The sequence below is a fragment of the Microcebus murinus genome, chromosome 5, assembly GCF_040939455.1.
Source record: "Microcebus murinus isolate Inina chromosome 5, M.murinus_Inina_mat1.0, whole genome shotgun sequence".
In the NCBI taxonomy this organism is placed as follows: Eukaryota; Metazoa; Chordata; class Mammalia; order Primates; family Cheirogaleidae; genus Microcebus; species Microcebus murinus.
Window position 1 is genome coordinate 93,149,188 of NC_134108.1, and position 20,862 is coordinate 93,170,049.

A 20,862-nucleotide genomic window follows, 5' to 3' on the forward strand; every position below is an offset into this window, starting at 1 on the left:
TAAAAAGGTTTCAAAGATAGACATTATATTATTTATTGATGAAATAAGACAAAGTCTGGGGTTTGCTTCAAATGTTGCTGACGGTAGTTGAACCAAGGCAATGGTACATCAAGCTCATTGCACTGTTCTTTCTATGTTTGTATGTTAGACAATTTCCATTAGAAGTAGAGAAATCACATGTACACATTGAGCCCCTGCCATATGCGGGGCGCCGTGGTCAGCCACGAGGACAGGGCAGCCCTGCCCTCAGGAGCTCACGGTGAGCTGGGGAAATGCAGACGCTGAACACAGAATGTGGGAAGAGTCAAGGACGGGATGCCTGGGAGGAGGGGAGAAGAGCATGTTCTGGGCAGAAGAAACAGTGCATCAAGGGCCTTGGGCTAGAGGGAAAGGCCAACGTGTTCCCATAGAGAAGGATCCGCCAGTGACCCCAGGTACTGCAGCTGAGATCTTCCCACTCAGGGCCAGGACAATCTGCTAGATTCTTCCACCCTGTAGAGTTTCGCAGCAGCGTTCATCATTGAGTCTTTTTTTATAAACATAGGTGCAGTCTCCCCATTCTCTCTCTCAAGTCCCCTTTCCTGACAACACCCTCTTATGCCACTGTCCCCCACAAGTTTTCTCATCTGCCCTAAACCTGCAGCCCATTTAATGAGATCCTCCTTAAGCAGTCTTCAAAGAATCTTGGTCCCCAGGGACCTTCGGAGGCAGCCAGATAGATTTGAAATCCCTTGTTGTGCATTTCTGGATAGCCTTGAAATGAAACATTGTTGACTGTCTTGCTTTCTAGTCCAGCATGGAACTCTGGAGCCTTCTATGGGGTGGGGGTGGCTGTTCCCTGTTGGGCCCGCCCAGCTCAGCAGGCAGGAGTGTCCCAGCATTTAAGCAGCTGGCACAGCCCAGGAGCTGGCCTGCAGGAGCTGAGCAGAGACGCAGCCAGGACTTCCTTGGGTTAGTACTGACCTTAAGAACCTTCCTAAATGTTCTCGTGTCTGCTTCACCAGGAGAGTATGTTTAAATGTGTTACCTTGTGTGGGTTCTTTATGTTCTTACTGTGCCTTCTTAGTGTGCTCAGGAGACAATTCAAGAATTGTTTACTAATTTGTAAACGACATGACTTTAAACAAAAATAAGATTTGGGAATTTAGAAAACAAGGGCAGTGACTTGGATGGTGTGAGAAAAGTGAGAGTGACAATAGTATATGCAATCTGAAAATACCGCCATGCATTTGTTGGAGCTTAGACGCAATTTGTCACACAGTTAAATAGGAGGTATCAGTATGATTGATACAGGAGGCAACACAGAATTATACTGGATTTACATTTGGCAGGGTCACCCATTTGGGGTCCCACTTGAGCAATGAAAGAAAATGTACCCTGATGGTTGCATGCTTCTCCTGCCTCTAAACTCACCCCTCCAGGTGGGAGACCAATACCAGGTGCCTGCTCAGTAGGAGTTAAATTTACACATAATCGATTTCACATACATTAGCTTATTGTTCACATGAGTTATTAATACTTCGTGATTAGACACCAAATAGTGTGCTATTTCCCCTTCTCCTCCTTCTCCTGTTTCTCCTTTCCCTTTCCTCCTTCCCTTCATTGCTCTTCACCACCTCATCCTCTTCTTCCTCCTCCTCATGTTCAATGTTTGTGGGACCAAAGGCTGAGTAGGGTTTAAAGTCTTAAAATTGCAAATGAATCTACATGTATAACACAGTACAAGTGTATGTGGACTGGCATTTTAGAGAAACTTAGGAACTTAAGAATAATGATGCCCTTCTCTTGTGCTGTTTGTTTCTAGTCTAACAGCATTTGCAAATGCTTTCTATTTGCCAAATTAAATATTCCCCTTGGCTATCCTGGCAAAACACTCCACAGGGTGTCTCAAAAGTTGCCATACACAGGAAAAATGGGAAATTGTAGCTAAGTATATGTAAAGGAAGAATTTTGTAAGATTTTGTAAGGAATATTTTGTAAATAAAGGTACATTTAGCTACAATTTCCCATTTTCCCTATGTATGGCTATTTGGGGGACACCCTGTTTTGTTTTGCTATTTTGCACAGTCATTATGTTTGTGATATGTGGGCGGGTTCCATTGCTTTGATAAATACTGTTTAAACAGCAGAGTGGTGGATTTCATAATCAGGATTGGTTATTTTATTACCACGATACTAGTTTGTGATTTAATTCCTCTATACTAGTGTATTCTAAAATGATGAGCCCTATAAAGGAAAAGCTAAAAAAGGAAGGAAGGAAGGAAGGAAGGAAGGAAGGAAGGAAGGAAGGAAGGAAGGAAGGAGGGAGGGAGGGAGGGAGGGAGGGAGGGAGGGAGGGAGGGAGGGAGGGAGGGAGGGAGGAAGGAAGGGCTCTAGGCCAGGCGAGGTGGCTCACGCCTGTAATCCTAGCACTCTGGGAGGCAGGCGGATCACTCGAGGTCAGGAGTTCGAGACCGGCCTAAGCAAGAGCGAGACCCCATCTCTACTAAAAATAGAAAAAAGTAGCCAGTCAACTAAAAATGAAACAAAAACTTAGCCGGGCATGGTGGCTCGCGCCTGTACTCCCAGCTACTCGGGAGGCTGAGGCAGAAGGATCGCTTGAGCCCAGGAGTTTGAGGTTGCTGTGAGCTAGGCTGACGCCACGGCACTCCAGCCTGGGCAACAGAGTGAGACTCTGTCTCAAAAAAAAAAAAAGATATGGCTCTAGATTTAGCTGTGTCTTACCCTGTGAAGCAAGGGCAGAATTTTGAGCGATATGCTGTCCATATAGACTCTGACAACTTCTCTGCTTCCTGACAGCTCCTGGCGGGGAAGGGGCACATAAAAATGCTACCTTCTGCAGGTTGTGAAAATTCAAAAATAAGGTATGACAGGAAGAAAGAAGCTAGTCTGAATGTCAGAAGACCTAGGTTCTAATCCAGACTTTGCCACTAACTAGCGGCTAGCAAATCTCATGCTCGCTCTCTCTCTGTCGCTCAATGTATCCGTCACATCATCACAAACTTGGAGAAAGGGCTGACTTCTCAGACTCTTCTAGCTCTATAACCCCCCTGGACATAATGGGGGGGGGTTCTACACATATGAGTATATGAGTAGAAAGTATGATTAGTATTTATAACACTTATGAAGTCACCCAGTAGAATGTAACACGATAAGAGTCAGTAGTGCCCCGCAATAATTGCCAACTTAAAAAAATTAATAAAACAAAGATCTTATACAGGAAAGCTTTTAGAATCTCACAGAGACTCTGTAAAAAGTCACATTGAGGTGTTGGGCCTTTGCAGGGCAAAACAAAATTCACAAGAAGGCCAGGCGTGGTGACTCTTGCCTGTAATCCAAGCACTCTGGAAGGCCGAGGTGGGAGGATCGCTCGAGGTCAGGAGTTCGAGACCAGCCTGAGCAAGAGCAAGAACCTGACTCTACTAAAAATAGAAAGTAATTAGTCGGACAACTAAAAATATATAGAAAAAATTAGCCGGGCATGGTGGCACATGCCTGTAGTCCCAGCTACTTGGGAGGCTGAGGCAGAAGGATTGCTTGAGCCCAGGAGTTTGAGGTTGCTGTGAGCTAGGCTGATGCCACAGCACTCTAGCCCAGGGCAAGAGAGTGAGACTCTGTCTCAAAAAAAAAAAAAAATTCATAGTAAAAAAAAACCACAAAAAATAGTGCCCAAGGAGGAAGAAATTGAAACAGTAATAAAGAACAAGCATTTTTAAATAGGCCATAAACAGATTTTTGGACAACTCCAAGCAGTGTCCCTAACCTAAGAGTAAAAAGCAGACGTTTGAGAGGTAAAAACAGTTGCTGAGCCTGGACGATGCCACTCTGGAGGTATAAGCCACGAGGGCAGGGGGAGGTCCTCAGGTTTTCCCTTGCTCTGACTTGCTTTGAGAAGAAAATCATGGTTTTGGTTGGAATACCCAGGAACCTGTTAAGTGAGGTCCCTGCTGGGCACTTTCTGCTCTGTCAGTTGTCCAGGAGCCTATTGTCCTGACTAGATTTAACCCTTTAGAGGCAGTGATCAAATCAAGCTCGTACCTTCCCTACCAGCCATGAGTGTCCATGCCGGCCATGGCTGGACTTGGAAACTTCTCAGTGGGTGTCGGTTAGGAAATTTCAATGAAAGTTTCTAAAAAGAGATAGATACATTTATATGTAACCTAGAAAAAACATGTCAAAGAAAGAAAGAGGGAAAAAAAAGCTTCTGGAACATTTAAATTATTTTAGCATATAAAAATTCAAATTTCACATGCCTTTTTAGAATTATAACTATTGTGTGAAGAAAAATATCTTTGTGCTAAAAATTCAATAACCATAAAATCTTGCAAAAACGTTTTTTTAATTCTTATTTCTGCATATTATGGGGGTACAAATGTTTAGGTTACATACGTTGCCTTTGCCCCCTGCAAAAACATTTTAAAAAATGTTTTCTGACCAGAGGTCTGATGGCCAAAAATGAGACTGAAGTTGTCCCTCCCTAAGTCTAGGTAATGACATCCTCTCTTTAATGAATCCTGTGGTTTTGTCACAGCACTGCTAAAGCTTGCTTGACGCCATTGCTGAACCGGCGTGGTCTCTGTGTGAGGCGATCCTGGTGGCTGCCATCTATGTGCTACTCTCCCTCCGCCTTGCAATAGAGCAGTGGTCTCAGCCAGGGGTGATTTTGTCACCTGAAGGACATCCGACAATGTGTGGAGATGTTTCTGGTTGTCACGATGGGATGGGGGTTGCAAAACACTATCCTGCCTGTGCATAGAAGCCAGGGATGCTGCTTTGTAATATCCACCAGTGCACAGCACGGACCCTCACGGCCAGAATTACCTACCCCAAAATGCCGATAGTGCGGAGTAGAGCAACAACTGTCAAACGTGTTTAGCTAGTCCCGGTCACCTGTATTTCTTACCTTGTATAACCACCCAGAGCACACAGACATATATGTGCACTCGCTTGCACACAACGTAAATTAACAATCCACACATGCAAAAAAAAATTTGCCCTTGGCACATGATACACACTGGTATTTTCTGTGACATGCAACTTTAAACTGCTAGTCAGAGACCACTGTGTTAATTATACACCCACTAGTAGGTGAAGACCCAAAAACACTGGTGTAAAGAAGAAGCTCCAAGGCCGGGCGCGGTGGCTCACGCCTGTCATCCTAGCACTCTGGGAGGCCGAGGCGGGCGGATCCCTCAAGGTCAGGAGTTCGAGACCAGCCTGAGCAAGAGCGAGACCCCGTCTCTACTATAAATAGAAAGAAATTAATTGGCTAACTAAAAATATATAGAAAAAAATTAGCCAGGCATGGTGGTGCATGCCTGTAGTCCCAGCTACTCAGAAGGCTGAGGCAGAAGGATCGCTTGAGCCCAGGAGTTTGAGGTTGCTGTGAGCTAGGCTGACGCCACGGCACTCTAGCTTGGGCAACAGAGTGAGACTCTGTCTCGAAAAAAAAAAAAAAAAGAAGCTCCAAGACTTTGGTGTCCAATAAAAACTGTGCTAAGTTTACGATGTAACTTAGCCTCTGAAGATATCAATAACCTCAACTGTAAACTTTGAATAATGACAGAATCCATATGAAATATTTTTATGACAAATAAATGTGGATAAATATGAGAAATTGCATATTTATTATGTGGTGGATACTAAGCCAATGTAAGTTCCTTTTTTATAATAAAAACTTAAAGGAGCAACTACACTTTTTTGCAATTGGAAAATAAAATTCACTGAAAAGCAGGGAAATATAGACATCCAATAGAAAAGTAATGGACACCTATTTCTGTAGAGGAAATTTAGGTTTGGGCTACAGTCAGGACAAGACTAAACCCCGGTTCTGCTTGTGAACAAGTGCAGCATAACAGCCCCCGAAGAGCTGAAGACTGACTCTGCTCCCCCCTGCTCTTCCCTGCCAGTGATGTCCTCTGGTTCCAAGGTCCCTCCCAGGCTGCCAGGGCCTTCCCCTGTGTGGGATCCAGGCTGCCCTCTTCAGCTTCTCAAACTAAGGACAGATGGCAACATGAGACTGGTTTGGTGCATTTTCACAGTGGTGGGTACTCATGCATGAGAATTGGGGCCAAGGAAATCTTCCAGAGACTCCTCCAACCCTGCCATGAGGAAGGCAGACATTCGTTCTGTATCACTGGTGCTGCTCAAGTATACGTCCTAAAGTATATTTGGTTTCTGTGGACCCATTCATTCCTTTATTCATTCATGCTTATAGAAACCAAGAGACTGCTATCATGGCGGGGAAGCCCACGCTTCACTACTTCGATGGACGGGGCAGAATGGAGGCCATCCGTTGGCTCTTGGCTGCAGCTGGAGTGGAGGTAGGTTGGGACTTAGGTCAACTTAAGTCATATCTAAAATGAACTGTATTAAAATCCTTTTCTAAGCCAGGAGGCTTCCATACAAGATGACCTGTGAATAGTTTTACCTTCACTGAAAATATCCACAGTTATTAAGAAAAAAATGGAGTGATTTGACCAAATGAAAATGGAAGAAATCTATTTATCCAAAAGCACATAAACAATGAAAAGATATTTTTAAAAGAAACAAAAGAAACATCAGTTAACCATAATGTGTGAACCTCGTTTAAATTTGGACTTAAAGTATAAAAGGTAATTTGTGACACTTATAATAAAATTAAAAACCTGAGTAATTCTACTTAGCAAACACAACAGGACAGGCAAACAAAAATTAAAAAAGGAAAAAAGAATATTATATTAAAAATTTAATATATATAAAAAATAAATTTCAAAAAACCTGAATATTGATTGAATATTAGATGATATTGACAAATTATTTTTAATGTTTTAGTGTACTTGTGTGTGATTTTAGGTATGATATGGTTGTTATTTTTTAAATAGTTGCTATGTTTTAGACATACACATTCCAGTATTTAGGATGAGACGAAATGATACCCCAAATTTATTTTCTATTATGACCAGAGAGAGAGATGCTGGGCATATCAGGAAAGAAATTGGCTTCAGTTGGTAATTACTGAAGCTAGGTGACTGAAACACAATGGATCATTGGATGTTATATGTATTTTTATACATGCCAGAAATTTCCATAATAAAAAGGTAAAATATATGAGAAGCTAAATGTGATTAAAGTATAAAGCACAATGGGGGAAGGAGGGAGTGGATTGTAACAAACCTCCTGTTAGACTGAGCAAACTCATTCAGCAATTATTTTCTTGAGCACCTACTAAGTGCCAGGCTCTGTGCTAGGCTCTGGGGTAGACAGAGAACAAGACAGACCTGGTCCCTGCCCTGGAGCAGCCTGCACGTCTCTGAGGACACAGACAAGTTAAGTAGGTGACTAAAATGAGGAGTGGGGGCCTCTAGGAGAACACCCCAGCATTCCACAGTGTTCCAAGGCCCTTCTTCCCAGGGTCTGAACAGGAAGTGCTGGTGGGTGTCTGGGCGTGACTCTGTGGAGTGCTGCCCTCTGCAGGTGTCCCTGGGAAAAACACTTGCCTGTGCAGACTGAGGCTCAGCAGGAGTGTGTGAGAGGGAGGGACAGGGACAGGCCCAGGAGACCTTGTCCCTGAGGCGGGAGCAGGAAAGGAGGCTGTCAGGGTGAGGCAGAGTCCTTGAAGGGCACTTGTGTGCTCCCTTCAGCCTCAGAGGATGTGGACCCCAGCCTCGGGGTTGCACTCTCTCTGTTGCTTCGTTCACACCTGGGACATTAGCCTGATCCTTTCTCAGTTTTATGAAGAAACAAGCACATAACAAATCCAGTGTCGTTCCTGGTTGTTTTCTTTCTATTAATATTTTATTAACACAAATGGAAAACCCACTCTCATAGTTGTGCAGACGTCAGCTTTGCAGTTCAGGGCTGTGTCAGAGCCGTGGGCAGGGCGACTGCAGCACAGCAGGTGCAGGGGTGAGGCTGCGAGCACCCAGGCTCCCTCCTCTCCTCCCCTGCTGCACTGAGGGACTGGGGGGCAGGGCTGACTGAGGCCCCCGCTCAGCGCTCTGGGTTCCTGGTGCCCAGAGGCTGACGGTTACCATCCAGTCCCTCGGGGTCTCCAGCAACGTCACACCGGCCACCCCCTCCCAACCCCTGCAGTGACCACCCGCCACTCCTCTGTCTGTCTGGAATGGGACGCTTTGTTAATTGCTGGCGCTCACACCCCTCCTCACTTACACGCCTCTGTCCTGTGTTTGCACCTACCTCATGACCCTGTGCCATCACAGACCACGGCAATGTCTGCTGCAGTGAGCACGTTAGGAACCCCCAATTTCCTGAACTTTAGATGACTGAGAACCTCTTTTAAACTATGCAGTGGTAAAGAATGATTGAAATTGCAGCAAACACCCCTTGGTGTCAGAATCTTGGTCACAGCACACCCCAGGCCAGGGACACCCGGGTTCTGTTCTGATCTCTCTTGGGGTCACAGGATTTCCTGAGATATGGCAGCACCAAAACTAGAACTTCCCAGTCCCTTCCCTCCAGTGACTCACCCTCCCAAATCATGACCACACCACAAACACTGTGGGGTCGGAGGGCTGCTGTGAAGAGTGAGCAGCTCTGTGCTCCCCCCCGTACCCCTTTTTCCATGGGTCTCACCTGCATTTCCAAATTCTCAAGGCCAGACTAATGTGTGTCCCTTGCAAGTCTCAGGAATCTTCCCTGCTCCAGGTCGTATTCTGGGCAGGGGCCATTCGAGTGTAACAGTGTGTAGCGCTGTGGGACGAACTAATGAGAACCCGTTTACTGTTTTGCTTCCAGTTCGAAGAGAAATATATAGCAACTCCAGAAGATCTGGATAAGTTAAGAAATGGTAAGAACAAGTATCTAAGTGCTTCTGTGAGGATAACTAGTAACTAGTAGAAGGTACACGGGGAGGTCTTAAGACCAGGCCATGCCTGTTGGGGTGGTGATTTGGGACGGTGGAGAGGGAGAAAAGTGGTTAAAACAGAAGGGGCGTGTGTCCTGGACCAGGTCTGGCGACTCTCAGGGTGAAAACAGCCAGACCTCTCCTAGTATTTGCTAAAGGAACCATCCCCAGCGCCCCGAGAATGCCCTCTCCCTGCTTTCTCGTGCTTTCTGCACCATGATTCAGCTGTGGTCAGCTCAGGGACCCACACAAGGACACACAAGGACATGCATAGAAGAAGGCAGTAGATATAGGTCCATCTTGAGTTCTTTTCTCTCACCAGTCTGACAAGGTGACATTCTAGCTATGTTGTAGGCTTTGAAGAGCACAGAAAGGGACCCGTGCATAGAAAATTCTCTCAGAGACAACCTTAAATGTCATGAAAACCAGGAGACTTATGTTGGGAACTTCCCATTTTAAATGACATGCACTTGGCCACCCTGTTGTCACCTCTCCCAGCTTCTTCCTAAAATGTGCATGAAGATGTATCAACACATAAAATATGAGGGGCCTACCATTTACCTGGATTGGAAATAAAAAGCCTAAAAATGACAAGAAAAATTGCTAAGAGAAAGGACTACCGGAAGCTAGTAACAAGATGCTCTTTCAGTTGTTAGGCACCCAGATAATATTTTTTGGTTTTACATTTTGTCTTCATTCATTTCGCCAATTATTTTTTCATCCTGAAAGAGCGGGACCCATAGTCATCTCCCTCTCTCTTTTCTTTACTTCTTCCCGAAGACGGGCGGCTGATGTTCGGGCAAGTGCCCATGGTGGAGATCGATGGGATGGAGCTGGTGCAGACCAGAGCCATCCTCAACTACATCGCCAGCAAGCACAACCTCTACGGGAAGGACTTAAAGGAGAGAGCCCTGTAGGTACATTTTCTGTCCTTGCACCCCCAGATAACCCAGGAGTGTTTGAGGTCCTGCCTTGAGTGAACAGGACCGTGCAGGGGTGAGGACAGCAGCAGGATGGGCCTTGGGCATGTGCACTGAGGTCCAGGGTGGCAGAGTCCTGTGGACGTGAGGGACGAGGAACGTGGGTGGGTTCAGGCGAGTGTGATCATGCGAGAGGGTGCAGCCCACGGGTGTAGCGCCGTGACAGAGGCTTCTAAACACTCGTGAAGCATGAACTCAGGAGGGTGGTGGAATCCTGATTCCAGGTGCTCAGGCCTTTAGGCGCTGAGTTCCAGGCAGCAGGTAGGGACAAGAGATAGATTGCTTGAGTGTGTGTAGATGACAGCCTGGGGAAGAAGGGCCCAAAGGAGCTGAATCTCAAGTTCTAGTAATTCGAAGGATAATGACCAGGAAACTATGTTATCAGCCAGTTCTATGGACTGATCCACTTAACAAGGGCTCCTAGAGCCTGCTGCCCAAGGTGCCAGGGTTACCTAACATTTTGATACAAGTTTGGAAGCAACCAGATGTATTCAAATCCACCAGTGCTCTGGGGTCTCCTCCCTGTTGTGATGGGACTTCATCACTCAAAACATAACCTTGTTGGAACTGCTAGAAGTTCCTCAAAATTTTAATATAGACTTACCATGACCCAGGAATTTCTCTACTAGGTATATCACCCATAGAATTGAAAATACATCCACACAAAGTCTGGTATGCAAAATAACAGCAATATTCCTAAAGTTAAAATGGTGGAAACAGCCCCAATATCCATCAGCAGATGAATGGAGGAACGAAATGTGCCAAAGGCACCAGTGGGACATTATTTGGTCATGAAAAGGAGTCGGAGTCAGATGTACGCTCAACATGGTTGACCTTAAAGACATTATATTGCAGAATAGAAACCAGAAAGCCACATTTTGTAGGATTTCTCTCATATACATTGTCCAGAATATTCAAACCTATACAAGCAGAAAGTAGATCAGTCACTGCCTGGGGCCAGAGGAGTGGGGACTGGGGAGAAATGAAGACATCAATTGGTACAGATTTTCTTTTTGGGGCGATAAAAATGTTCTGGAATTAGAATGTTGTGATATTTGCAGGATTCCTTGAATGTGTGCAAACCCACTGATCATACTTTAAATGGGTGGCCGATATTGTATCTGGATATATGTCAATAAAACTGTTATTTTTAAAAAGTATTGTGGAACACCCAGTTTGACAGGAAAGAAGAGAAGGTCTCCTGCCGTCCACACTGGCTGTGACTGTGGGCAGCATCGCACCAGGGAAGGGGTCTTTACGCTGGGTGGGGAGAGATGCAAACGCGGCCAGAGCAGGGCCGCAGCGCTTGGAGGGGCCGTGGGAGCGTGTTCGTGGGAGACGGGTGGAAGAACTGCTGATATTGGGCGCAGACAGGTGCCTGGGAGGAGCAGAGTGGGGAGAGAGGAAGAGGATCATGGCCGGGATGGATGTGCCAGGGCCTCTGTTGAGGCTACTGAGGCAGCAGGTCTTTGGCCACCTGAGTCACACTAAGTTGGTCACAGAACAGACAACAATAGAGATGTCAAATTGAGTGCAGTATCAGTGGTTACTTGCAGGGAATCCATCAGTTTATCTCAAGACTATGACTTGGGACAGGTCACAGACGCTCCTTGAACCTGTGTTTGATCATATGTATCACAAAAATGTTGGAAACACATCTACCCCGATATGGTGTTTTATGTAATAAAAGTTTATATATGTAAAATCCTACCAAATTGGCTGACATATAAAATGTCCCCACTGGAGGCGAATTACTTTGCCTCCACCTGATGCTCTTAGGTCTTTAAACCATAAAATCTAAGGCAGGAGTGTTTTTTGACGGTGTTTTTGTCTTTCAGGATCGACATGTATATAGAAGGTATGGCAGACTTGAATGAAATGATCATTATTTTCCCCATACATCCACCTGGGGAAAAGGAAGCCAAGCTTGCCTTGATCAAAGAGAAAACAACAAATCGCTATTTCCCTGCCTTTGAAAAAGTAAGTGAAGCTGTTCAGTGTGTCGGAGGGCAATAGAAAAACAGTCCTTGGGCATTTGTGGAGCAGTGACCTTCACTTTCAGTGAGTGAGCCTGAGCCCCAGGGCAGCACTCTGACTTTCAAGGCATTTTATACACATAGACCGTGAAGACGAATTGTACCACCTGTATACCCAAGTTATAAGGTTCCAACAAAGTTCAATTTACTAGACCCAAACCTAGAGTTCAGTATTCAGAAAAATGTCACGGACATAATTAAAACGTGGGTTGTGCAGATCTCTGAGACACACCGGGGTTTCTTCTGGACTCTAAGGAAGACACGGGGCTTCGATTGGAAGGAACAGGATGAAATCCACACATTAGAGAATACTCTGACTCCATGTGCAGGGAGACACGAGACCAGATTCCCATCAGAGGAATATTGCAGTGTTTCAGGATGGACGAGAAGTGTCTAAAGGGAGAGCAGTGGGATGGAGAGGAAGGTTTTTTTTTTAATGCATTTCAAAGTAAGTTGCAGACTTCAGTGCAGTTCATCCCTCAACACTTCAGCTTGCAAATTACGATGCATGTAAGTTAGAAGTCACAGCCAAGGCGGTAAGGAAGCTGATGAATTGAAGGCCACCCAGGTTTCCTTCAGATCCCAGCATATAGACCAGGAAATGAGGAGGGAAGGAGGAGAGGTGTCCTGGGTGGAGAGGGCTGTCCAGGGACACTGCAGAGAGAGAGACGGCAGAGAGCAGAGCCACGTCCTGGAAGGTCGGGGCTGCTGTAGGGCGCGGGGCACACAGAACATGCCGCAGCCGGTGCTGAGACCCGGGCACACGTGGAAGATGCCAGCGAGGGCGGGAGGGGTGAACTCTGCAGGGCTGTGGGAACGAGCAGAGGACACGGGAGCTGAGGAGGGAGCAGGGAGCAGAGCCTGCTTCTCACTCTCGCTCATGGATCAGGGACCGTGGAGAAAGGTCTGGGTCTCACACCTGCCAGTGTGGGCACGGAGGTGGGAGGGTCAGGCTGGACAGGCTCGGGGACAAGCAGGTGCCCAGCCTGACTGTGCGTGTGTCCCTGATCTGATGCCTCCAACCCCCCAGGTGTTAAAGAGCCACGGACAAGACTACCTGGTTGGCAACAGGCTGAGCCGGGCCGACATTCACCTGGTTGAACTTATCTACAACGCGGAAGAGCTTCTCCCCGGCGTCACCGCCAGCTTCCCTCTGCTGAAGGTGATCAGTGTCACTGTCTCACAGCCCCCAGAGAGGCAGCCCCACAGCTCCCATGAGGGAATCTGGTATTTGGGCCCTTGGACTGGTGACATTCAGACCCCAGCCTCCTCCAGGCTGGCACTGCCCCCAGGTCTCCAAAATGAGCTTCCAGACCCTGGTTGTGAGGCATGAAAAGATTCTTGCTATGGCATGGAAATTTCAGGTGGAACCTACCCCAATGTAACTGAGTCAAAACTTGACTCATGATAGCCAATAGTTTGAGAGACAAGGTACTGGGTCTGGGACGGTGACTTTTATTTTGAGAGCCATGAATCTACAGGATTAATGTGGAAGGAAGACGGTCGGGACAACCATGGACAGAATAAAGTCTTAGAGACATCCTTGGGGAAAGTGCTATTGAGCTATATTTTCTCCTCATATCTTTATTTTTCTGTTCCCAGCCACCAAACTGGTGCTGAAGGAGGGGACGCGGTCTGTGTGTAGAGTGGCAGGGCTCCGATTTCCTGGGTTGTCTGATAATTGCTTTGGTCTTTGGGCTGCACTCTGAGGCTGTGATCTGTGCATTGCAGGCCCTGAAAACCAGAATCAGCAACCTCCCCAATGTGAAGAAGTTTCTGCAGCCTGGCAGCCAGAGGAAGCCTCCCATGAATCCAAAATCTTTAGAACAAGCCAAGAAGATTTTCAGGCTTCCGTAAAGCAGGCATGGCTGTGAAGCACATGCAAGACTAATCTTCTAACATTTTGCAACAATGAAGTGCTTGCCTAATTGCTGATTGTGACTATTGCAGCGCTAATAAACTTTAAAAATTACTAACATATGCTAATCAAATAATAAAAGTCTTATGAGCTGACTTAGTTAAAATTTATTCCCTTTCATTCAGATCTGACATGAAATCAGATTTCCAATGTGTTCTTGACCTGCCACTTTCTTAGAATTAAAAACTTGGTACAAAAGGAAAATGTAGTTTATGTGGTTTGTTTGATTCTCCAGGAATTGTGCTGTATCAATTGTCATATAGACTATCAAAAAGTCAAGTGCAGAAATTTACATCTGACAGTTTCAGGTATGCACTGGAAAAGAGTCACCATTCTGGGGATCAGCATAGCAAAATTTGAAATTTTCTTCTTATCTTGGAGAGTCGTGTTATTTCTGATAACGAAAGTTTCTCTCTTATGCATTTTCAAACAGCTGTTACGGCTGTGGACTCTTCAGTGTTCCAAGAGGGGAACACGACAGAGAACACAACAGACCCGCCCTCTGCTCCCAGGCCCCCCTGCTGTCCCTGACCTGCAGGTGCACAGGGCACACCCTCACTGTGCTCTCCAGCCCCGCGTGGGGCCCCGGACATGAGCGTCCCTCTCAGTTCTCTCGGTGCCGCTCAGGCCTGGGCTTCCCAGATGCGGACTAGACATGTGAATTACATATAAATCAATACAGTGAAATCATACTTTCCCTGCTTGTCACCATGCCAGAGTGCTTGAGTTAGGAGCCAGTTCTAGCTTCAGCCCCATGCTGGGCCCTCAATGCTGGTGTCTCCCGGGGATTTGGGGGTCTGGGCTGTGCACACTGAGCCCTCCTGCTCTCTGGGGGAGCCCCCCCGAAGTGAGAGGGGGTGAAGGGCAGACAGACTCATGGGGCTCCCTGACTGCAGCGCCACTTCCCTGTAGTCTTTCCTCCACTGACAACCAGGGTGGTTTTTTAATTATGTATAGAAAAGGTGCTATGCTATCTGGATTTTGCTTCAAAATCATTCCCTGCTAGTGGAGGGAACCGGTGAGAGTTTGTCTTAGTCTCTTGGGGCTCCTGTCACAGATTGCTGCAAACTTGACCCTACCTCTTTCGGTGGGAGGGGGTTTATGGAAGTGGTAAATAACTTAGAGACACATCGGGACGTCGCTCAGTTGTTGAGCCACAGAGGTGACAGCAAAGTAAGTACTGAAGTTAAAAATCTTCCCACAGTGCCTCACCCACTCCAATCTAAGTCACTAGAAAAATACTTTAATATGTGTCCTTAGAACAAGAAACAGTCTGTTTTATACTCCCATTAATGCCTTCTTTGTGTGCGCGTGGGACAGTCCAAGAATTTTTCATTTAGCTTCTTTTGGATACATTCTGTCAGCTTAAATAGTGAACAGAGAGGAGCTCTTTTTAAAGAGATATATTTGGCAATGAGATACTGTGTTGAAAATCTGCCTGCAATAGTAAACTATGTGTATATTTAGGGAAGTAAAGGAAGACAAAGATTTTTAAAGGGAACTAGGGAAGAGGATTATATATTTTCAAATACTTATCGGAGGCTACAAAGTTCAGTGTGAAGAGTGATGTCAGTGCATGTTTGGGCAGGTAGTGGCTGGGCAGATGTCCTTACACAAGTATTTTTGTGTAAGGTTGCAATGGCGTTTTTGTAGCATTTGTTTTCTTATCAGACGTGTCTTCCTTGCAGTCTTGGCTCTGACTTCTAACTTATGCTGTGTTGTAATTTGCAAGCTGAACTGTCTAGGGGTGAACTGCACTGCTGTGTGTAATTTACTTTGAAATGCACTAAAAGTGCATGGTATAGTGCCTCGCCCATGTGAACCAGGTAAAAATTAGTACTTTTTGCAGCGGCTACTATAATTTTGTGGAGATATTTAGGCGAAAAGGGTAGAAATACATGGGTTTATGGCATGCTCTGTAGAACAGCCTCTTGTGGATCTACATGATCACATAGGATCAGGCTATGCAGACAGTAAAGTGCTGTGTGCCAGAAATATACAAAGTGTCCAATTCAGGATAAAAGATAAGGAATGGAGCTGGGCTTGGTGGCCAACTCCTATAATCATAGAGACTCAGGAGGCCGGGGTGAGAGGATTATTTGAGGCCAGGATTTTGAGACCAGCCTGGGCATAATAGCAAGACCCTATCTCTCCACAAAAAAATTTTAAAAATTAGCTGGGCATGGTGGTGTTCACCTGGCATCCCAGCTACTCGGGAGGCTGAGGCAGGAGGATTATTTGAGCCAAGGAATGCAAAGCTGCAGTGAGCTATGATCATTCATTTGCACTCTAGCCTGGGCAGCAGAGTGAAACCCCGTCTCTAAAAACAAAACAAAACATGGAATGGTGGGAGGCCATCTCAGGAAGGTCATGGCTATGGGAAGTGTCCCTTGTGAAGCTGATGGTGATGGATGGGATTGTATTAATAAAACTTTGGGCACGGAGACCCCAAAAGTTCTGAGCAAGGAGACCTAGTCATCCCTGCCACACCACCCTGTTCAGGGAAGCCGGGATGGAGAAGAGGAAGCCTGGGATGCTGTTGGCATCACCTCTACTTCCCCACCCCATGCCGACTGTCCAGCCCGGTCACTCTGAACACGACCTTCCCTGAACTGCAAAACCGAATCCTGGATGACAGTGAAAGCAGGTTGATCATTTACAGAAAGGATTCAGCTGGAATGGCACTTTGTGGATTTGTTGTGTGCTTGTTTCTTTATAAAACTGGGAAAGGATCCGGCTGAAGTCCCACTCGGGAAACTATGGAGAAAGTGCAATCCTGACACTTAGGTAAGCATGTTGCTTTAAGCCTGAAGGAAGCAAACTGGAAGTTCCTGTCACAGAACCCCACCTCACCCTGACAGCCTCCTTTCCTGCTGCCACCTGAGGGACAAGGTCTCCTGGGCCTGTCCCTGCCTCTCCCCCTCACACACACCTGCTAGCCTCAGTCTGCACATGCAAATGTTTTTCCCAGGGAAACCTGCAGAGGGCAGCACTCCACAGAGTCACATCTGGAAACCAACTGGCACTTCCTGTTGAAATACTGGAAACAATACCATTTCATACACAGAGTATTAATAATTACATTTCATATACAATGAAATACTCTTCAGGCATGGAAAAATAATGAAATCACACCGTTTACAGCAACATGGATAGAACTGGAGGTCATTATCTTAAGTAAAATAAGCAAGGCACACAAAGACAAATATGGCACGGTCCCACTTATATTGGGAACTAAAAAAACCCAAAAGATCAAAAGTCACTTTATGAAAAAGACACCTGCACTTGAATGTTTATAGCAGCACAATCCACAATTGCAAAGCTATGGAAACAACCTAAGTGCCCATCGATTCATGAGTGGATTAATAAAATGTGGTATATGTATACCATGGAGTACTACTCAGCTTTAAGAAACAATGGTGGTAAGAACTGTCTGCCTCTCATTAAAAAAAAAAAAAAAAAAAGAAAAGAAAAGAAACAATGGTGATATAGCACCTCTTGTATATTCCTGGATACAGCTGGAACCCATTCTACTAAGTGAAGTATCTCAAGAATGGAAAAACCAGCACCACATGTACTCACCAGCAAATTGGTATTAACAGATCAACACCTAAGTGGACATATAGGAGTAACATTTATCAGGTGTCGGGAGGGTGGGAGGGGGGAGGAGGGGATGGGTATATACAACCACAATGAGCAAGATGTGCAACGTTTGGGGGATGGACATGCTTGAACCTCTTACTCGAGGGGGCAGGAGGGCATGGGCAATATAAGTAACCTTAACACTTGTACCCCATAATACGCTAAAATAAAAAATAAAATAAAATAAAAGAAGCTGCAGCAAACAACCAAAAAAAAAAAAATGTGGTCACATGAAGGTAGAGAGCAGAAAGATAGATAAAAGAGACCTAGAAGGATGGGAGGGAGGGAGGCAGATGAAAACAAGCGGGTTAAAGAGTACGAACACACAGGTATGTAGAAGGAAGAAATTCAATATTTGGTCACAGAGTCAAGTGACTACAACAAAAGGTGCTGTGCCAGGGTGATCAATACCCCAAATACCCTGACTTGATCACTGTGCCTTATACACACACACACAATAAAATTTCACGTGTACTCCATGAATTCGCACAAATGAAAAAATAACTACTGGGCACTGTGGCTGGTGCCTGTAGTCCCAGCTACTGGAGAGGCTGAGGCTGGAAGATATCATGTGGCCGGGAGTTCAAGACCAGTCTGGGCAACATAGTAGACACTGTCTCCAAAATTTTTTTTTTTAATTTTAAAAACCCACAATGATAAAAAAAAATGATATTTCAGTTCTGTAAAATACCTGAGTGTTCCTTAGATGCTCCCATCCTTTCTTTTAATCACTCATTGACTTGTCTGCATCCTCACTAGAATATAAGTTGCCTGAAGATAGGAGCCAGGTCTGTCTTGTTCATCCTGGTCTTCAAAAATTAATTTAATTGGGAGGCCATTAAGCCAAGATGTCTCCAGTGCCTTGGGTTCTTATTAAGTTAATGAAAACCCAAAGTAAAGAATACAATGGAGTTTAAGATTAAGCAATCAGAAACCAACAAGTAACCTGTAACTAGGGACTTTGCACCTTAACCAATCAAACATATTTTCTTTGTCTTGCTTCCACAAACGTTACCTTAACAAAAGTTTCCTCTCTCGCCACCTTTCCCCCGTGGAACACTGAAATGTTTGTGATTTGGTGCTGCCCATTCACAAATTGTTTGAATGCTCAAATAAACTCATTAACATTTTAATGTACCTCAATTTATTTATTATTTTTTAGGACAGAGTTTTGCTCTGTTGCCCCGGCTAGAGTGCAGTGGCGTCATCATAGCTCACTGCAACCTCTTACTCCTGGGCTCAAGTGAACCACCTGCCTCAGCCTCCCAAGTACCTAGTACTACATACACAGGCCACCATGCTCAGCTAATTTTTCTATTTTTTGTAGTGTTGGGGTCTCGCTCTTACTCAGGCTTGTCTGGAACTCCTGGCCTCAAGCAATCTTCTCACCTGGGCCACCCAAAGTTTTAGGATTACAAGTGTGAGCCACTCAGCCCAGCCAAATTATGTTTTAATAAGCAAATCCTCAGGACCTAGCACAGAACTTATTTCTTAATAGGCGCTCAACAAAATAATTTCTGTATGAATGTACTAAATCTTTAATAGATAAATTGTTACAATCTGCTTCCTCCCTGCCCCTGATTTGCAATGTGTTTTAACTTTAATTATATTTATTTTTAGTTTATCCTTTTATTATGTAATTTCTAGCATGTATAAAAAGAAACAGAAATATATAATAATGCTCCTTGTATCCATCACCCAGCTTCAATACTTTTCAACTCAAGCCAATATTCTTTGATCTATATGCCCATCCACTCTCCCCCTCTTGGAATAATTTGAAGGAAATCCTAGATATTACCATTTCCTTGTTAAGTCCTCCGAGGTGCTTCTCTAAAGCATAACAACCATGTAAAAATAGCCAAACTATGTCTTCAAGTTAAAAAATTAACAATAATTTGGTAATATCATCAAATGCCAACCATTGTTTAAATGTCTAATTGTTGTATAAATGTTATAAATTACTTTTTAACTTTGCCTGATTTCAAATCCAAACAAAATTCACATCTTGTGATTAGTGTCTTAAGTTTCTTTTAGTTGTACATGTGCTCATTGATGGGCAGGAATTTCAATCATTCATTAGTCGTGTCTATTCATCTATTTCTTAATAACTGGGATTTTTTTTTAAGGCACAACTATTTTCAGAACATCTAGTAAGGAAAGTTTCCTGCCTCAGGTGAGAAAAGTGCTTTGGTATAGAATGTTTAGATCCCACTCCTGATGACCTAAGTCAGAGCCTCCCTTTTTTTTGGCTGCACCAAGATCCGCCCGATGGACTCCAATCTGCTTCTTCTGTCGAAGCAGTGAACCACGGCCTTCCCTGACATGATTGCCAGTCTCCTGGTTTCTGCAACCCTGAGTGGGTGAGACCACAGAAGCAAAAGTGCACTTCAAAGAGTATGTTGGACGAGACCCACAATACCTAAGGGTGCACTGTCTGTCCTCAGGTGAGCTTGGAGGAGTCTCAGGAAGTTTAGTCTGACCCAAATTTTTATTCCTAAGTAGACACCATCATGAAATAACACCAAACCAGTCTCACACCCCCATTGTTTAGAACATGAATATTCTTGGCTGGTGTATAGGTGAAAGTTTATAAATTTCACTTTACTTGCATGTAAGGATGCACACGTGGGTATTAGTGAATGGGAGAGGCATCAGACAACTGACATTCATGGCAACCGTCCTAAAGATACTGGCCCAATCCTAGTTCCTGTTGATATGTTATATCTATAGTCCTTGTAACAGCCCCATTCAATGGTTATCTTCTCCATTTTATTGTTAATGAAACCGAGATTCAGATACGTTCAGTACAATGTCCACAGTCACCCTCCTGTTAGTGATGGATGTGAAAATCCATCCGAGGACTAAAAAGAAGGCAGGCCCGGAACCCACACAGGTGTCGGCCCTGAGAACCTGTGAGGCAGCCTTGGAACCAGAGATGTCACTGGCAGGGAGGACCAGGAGGGAGCAAAGTCAGCTCTCTGGCTGTCAGGCTGCATTTGATCAGAGCAGAAATTAGGCCTCAGACCTCCTCAACTGCGGCTTAAAAGATCCAAATGCTTTGCACAGACAGAGAACACTAATGCTTTGTTTCTTTTGGAATTCTATATTCTACCTGTCCTGGGTGCATTTTGTTTTATAACGTAGCAAAAGAGATGTTGCTGCATTAACTTTGCAGTAGATGCAGGGAGCTAACATTTGTTCAATAGCAGTCACACACTGGGCATGCTCACAAATTTATCTTCATTTTATTCTATAAAAATCACCTAAGGTGAATTGTGTTACTATTTCATTCTTTTACAATTGGGGATACTGAGGGTTTTTTAGTAATTTGCCCAAAGTAAGTGGAGGACCCAGGATTCAAAACCACTGCTATTCAAAACCAAAATCTGAGCCTTTTTCTCTGAGTCAGTGTTTTCTAAAATATGCATGACAGTTCTTCAG

General features: G+C 44.9%; 1 protein-coding gene across 1 annotated transcript; it reads left to right on the forward strand.

The window, feature by feature from the left end:
- The first annotated feature begins 781 nt into the window (after positions 1–781).
- LOC105869190 (glutathione S-transferase A1-like) lies at positions 782–13,983 on the forward strand. Its single transcript, XM_076003296.1, has 7 exons — positions 782–951; positions 6,218–6,323; positions 8,737–8,788; positions 9,626–9,758; positions 11,664–11,805; positions 12,892–13,023; positions 13,593–13,983. Exons 1-7 carry the CDS (start codon positions 797–799, stop codon positions 13,716–13,718), a joined length of 846 nt encoding a protein of 281 aa, XP_075859411.1. The 5' UTR covers positions 782–796; the 3' UTR covers positions 13,719–13,983.
- The last annotated feature ends 6,879 nt before the right edge of the window (positions 13,984–20,862 follow it).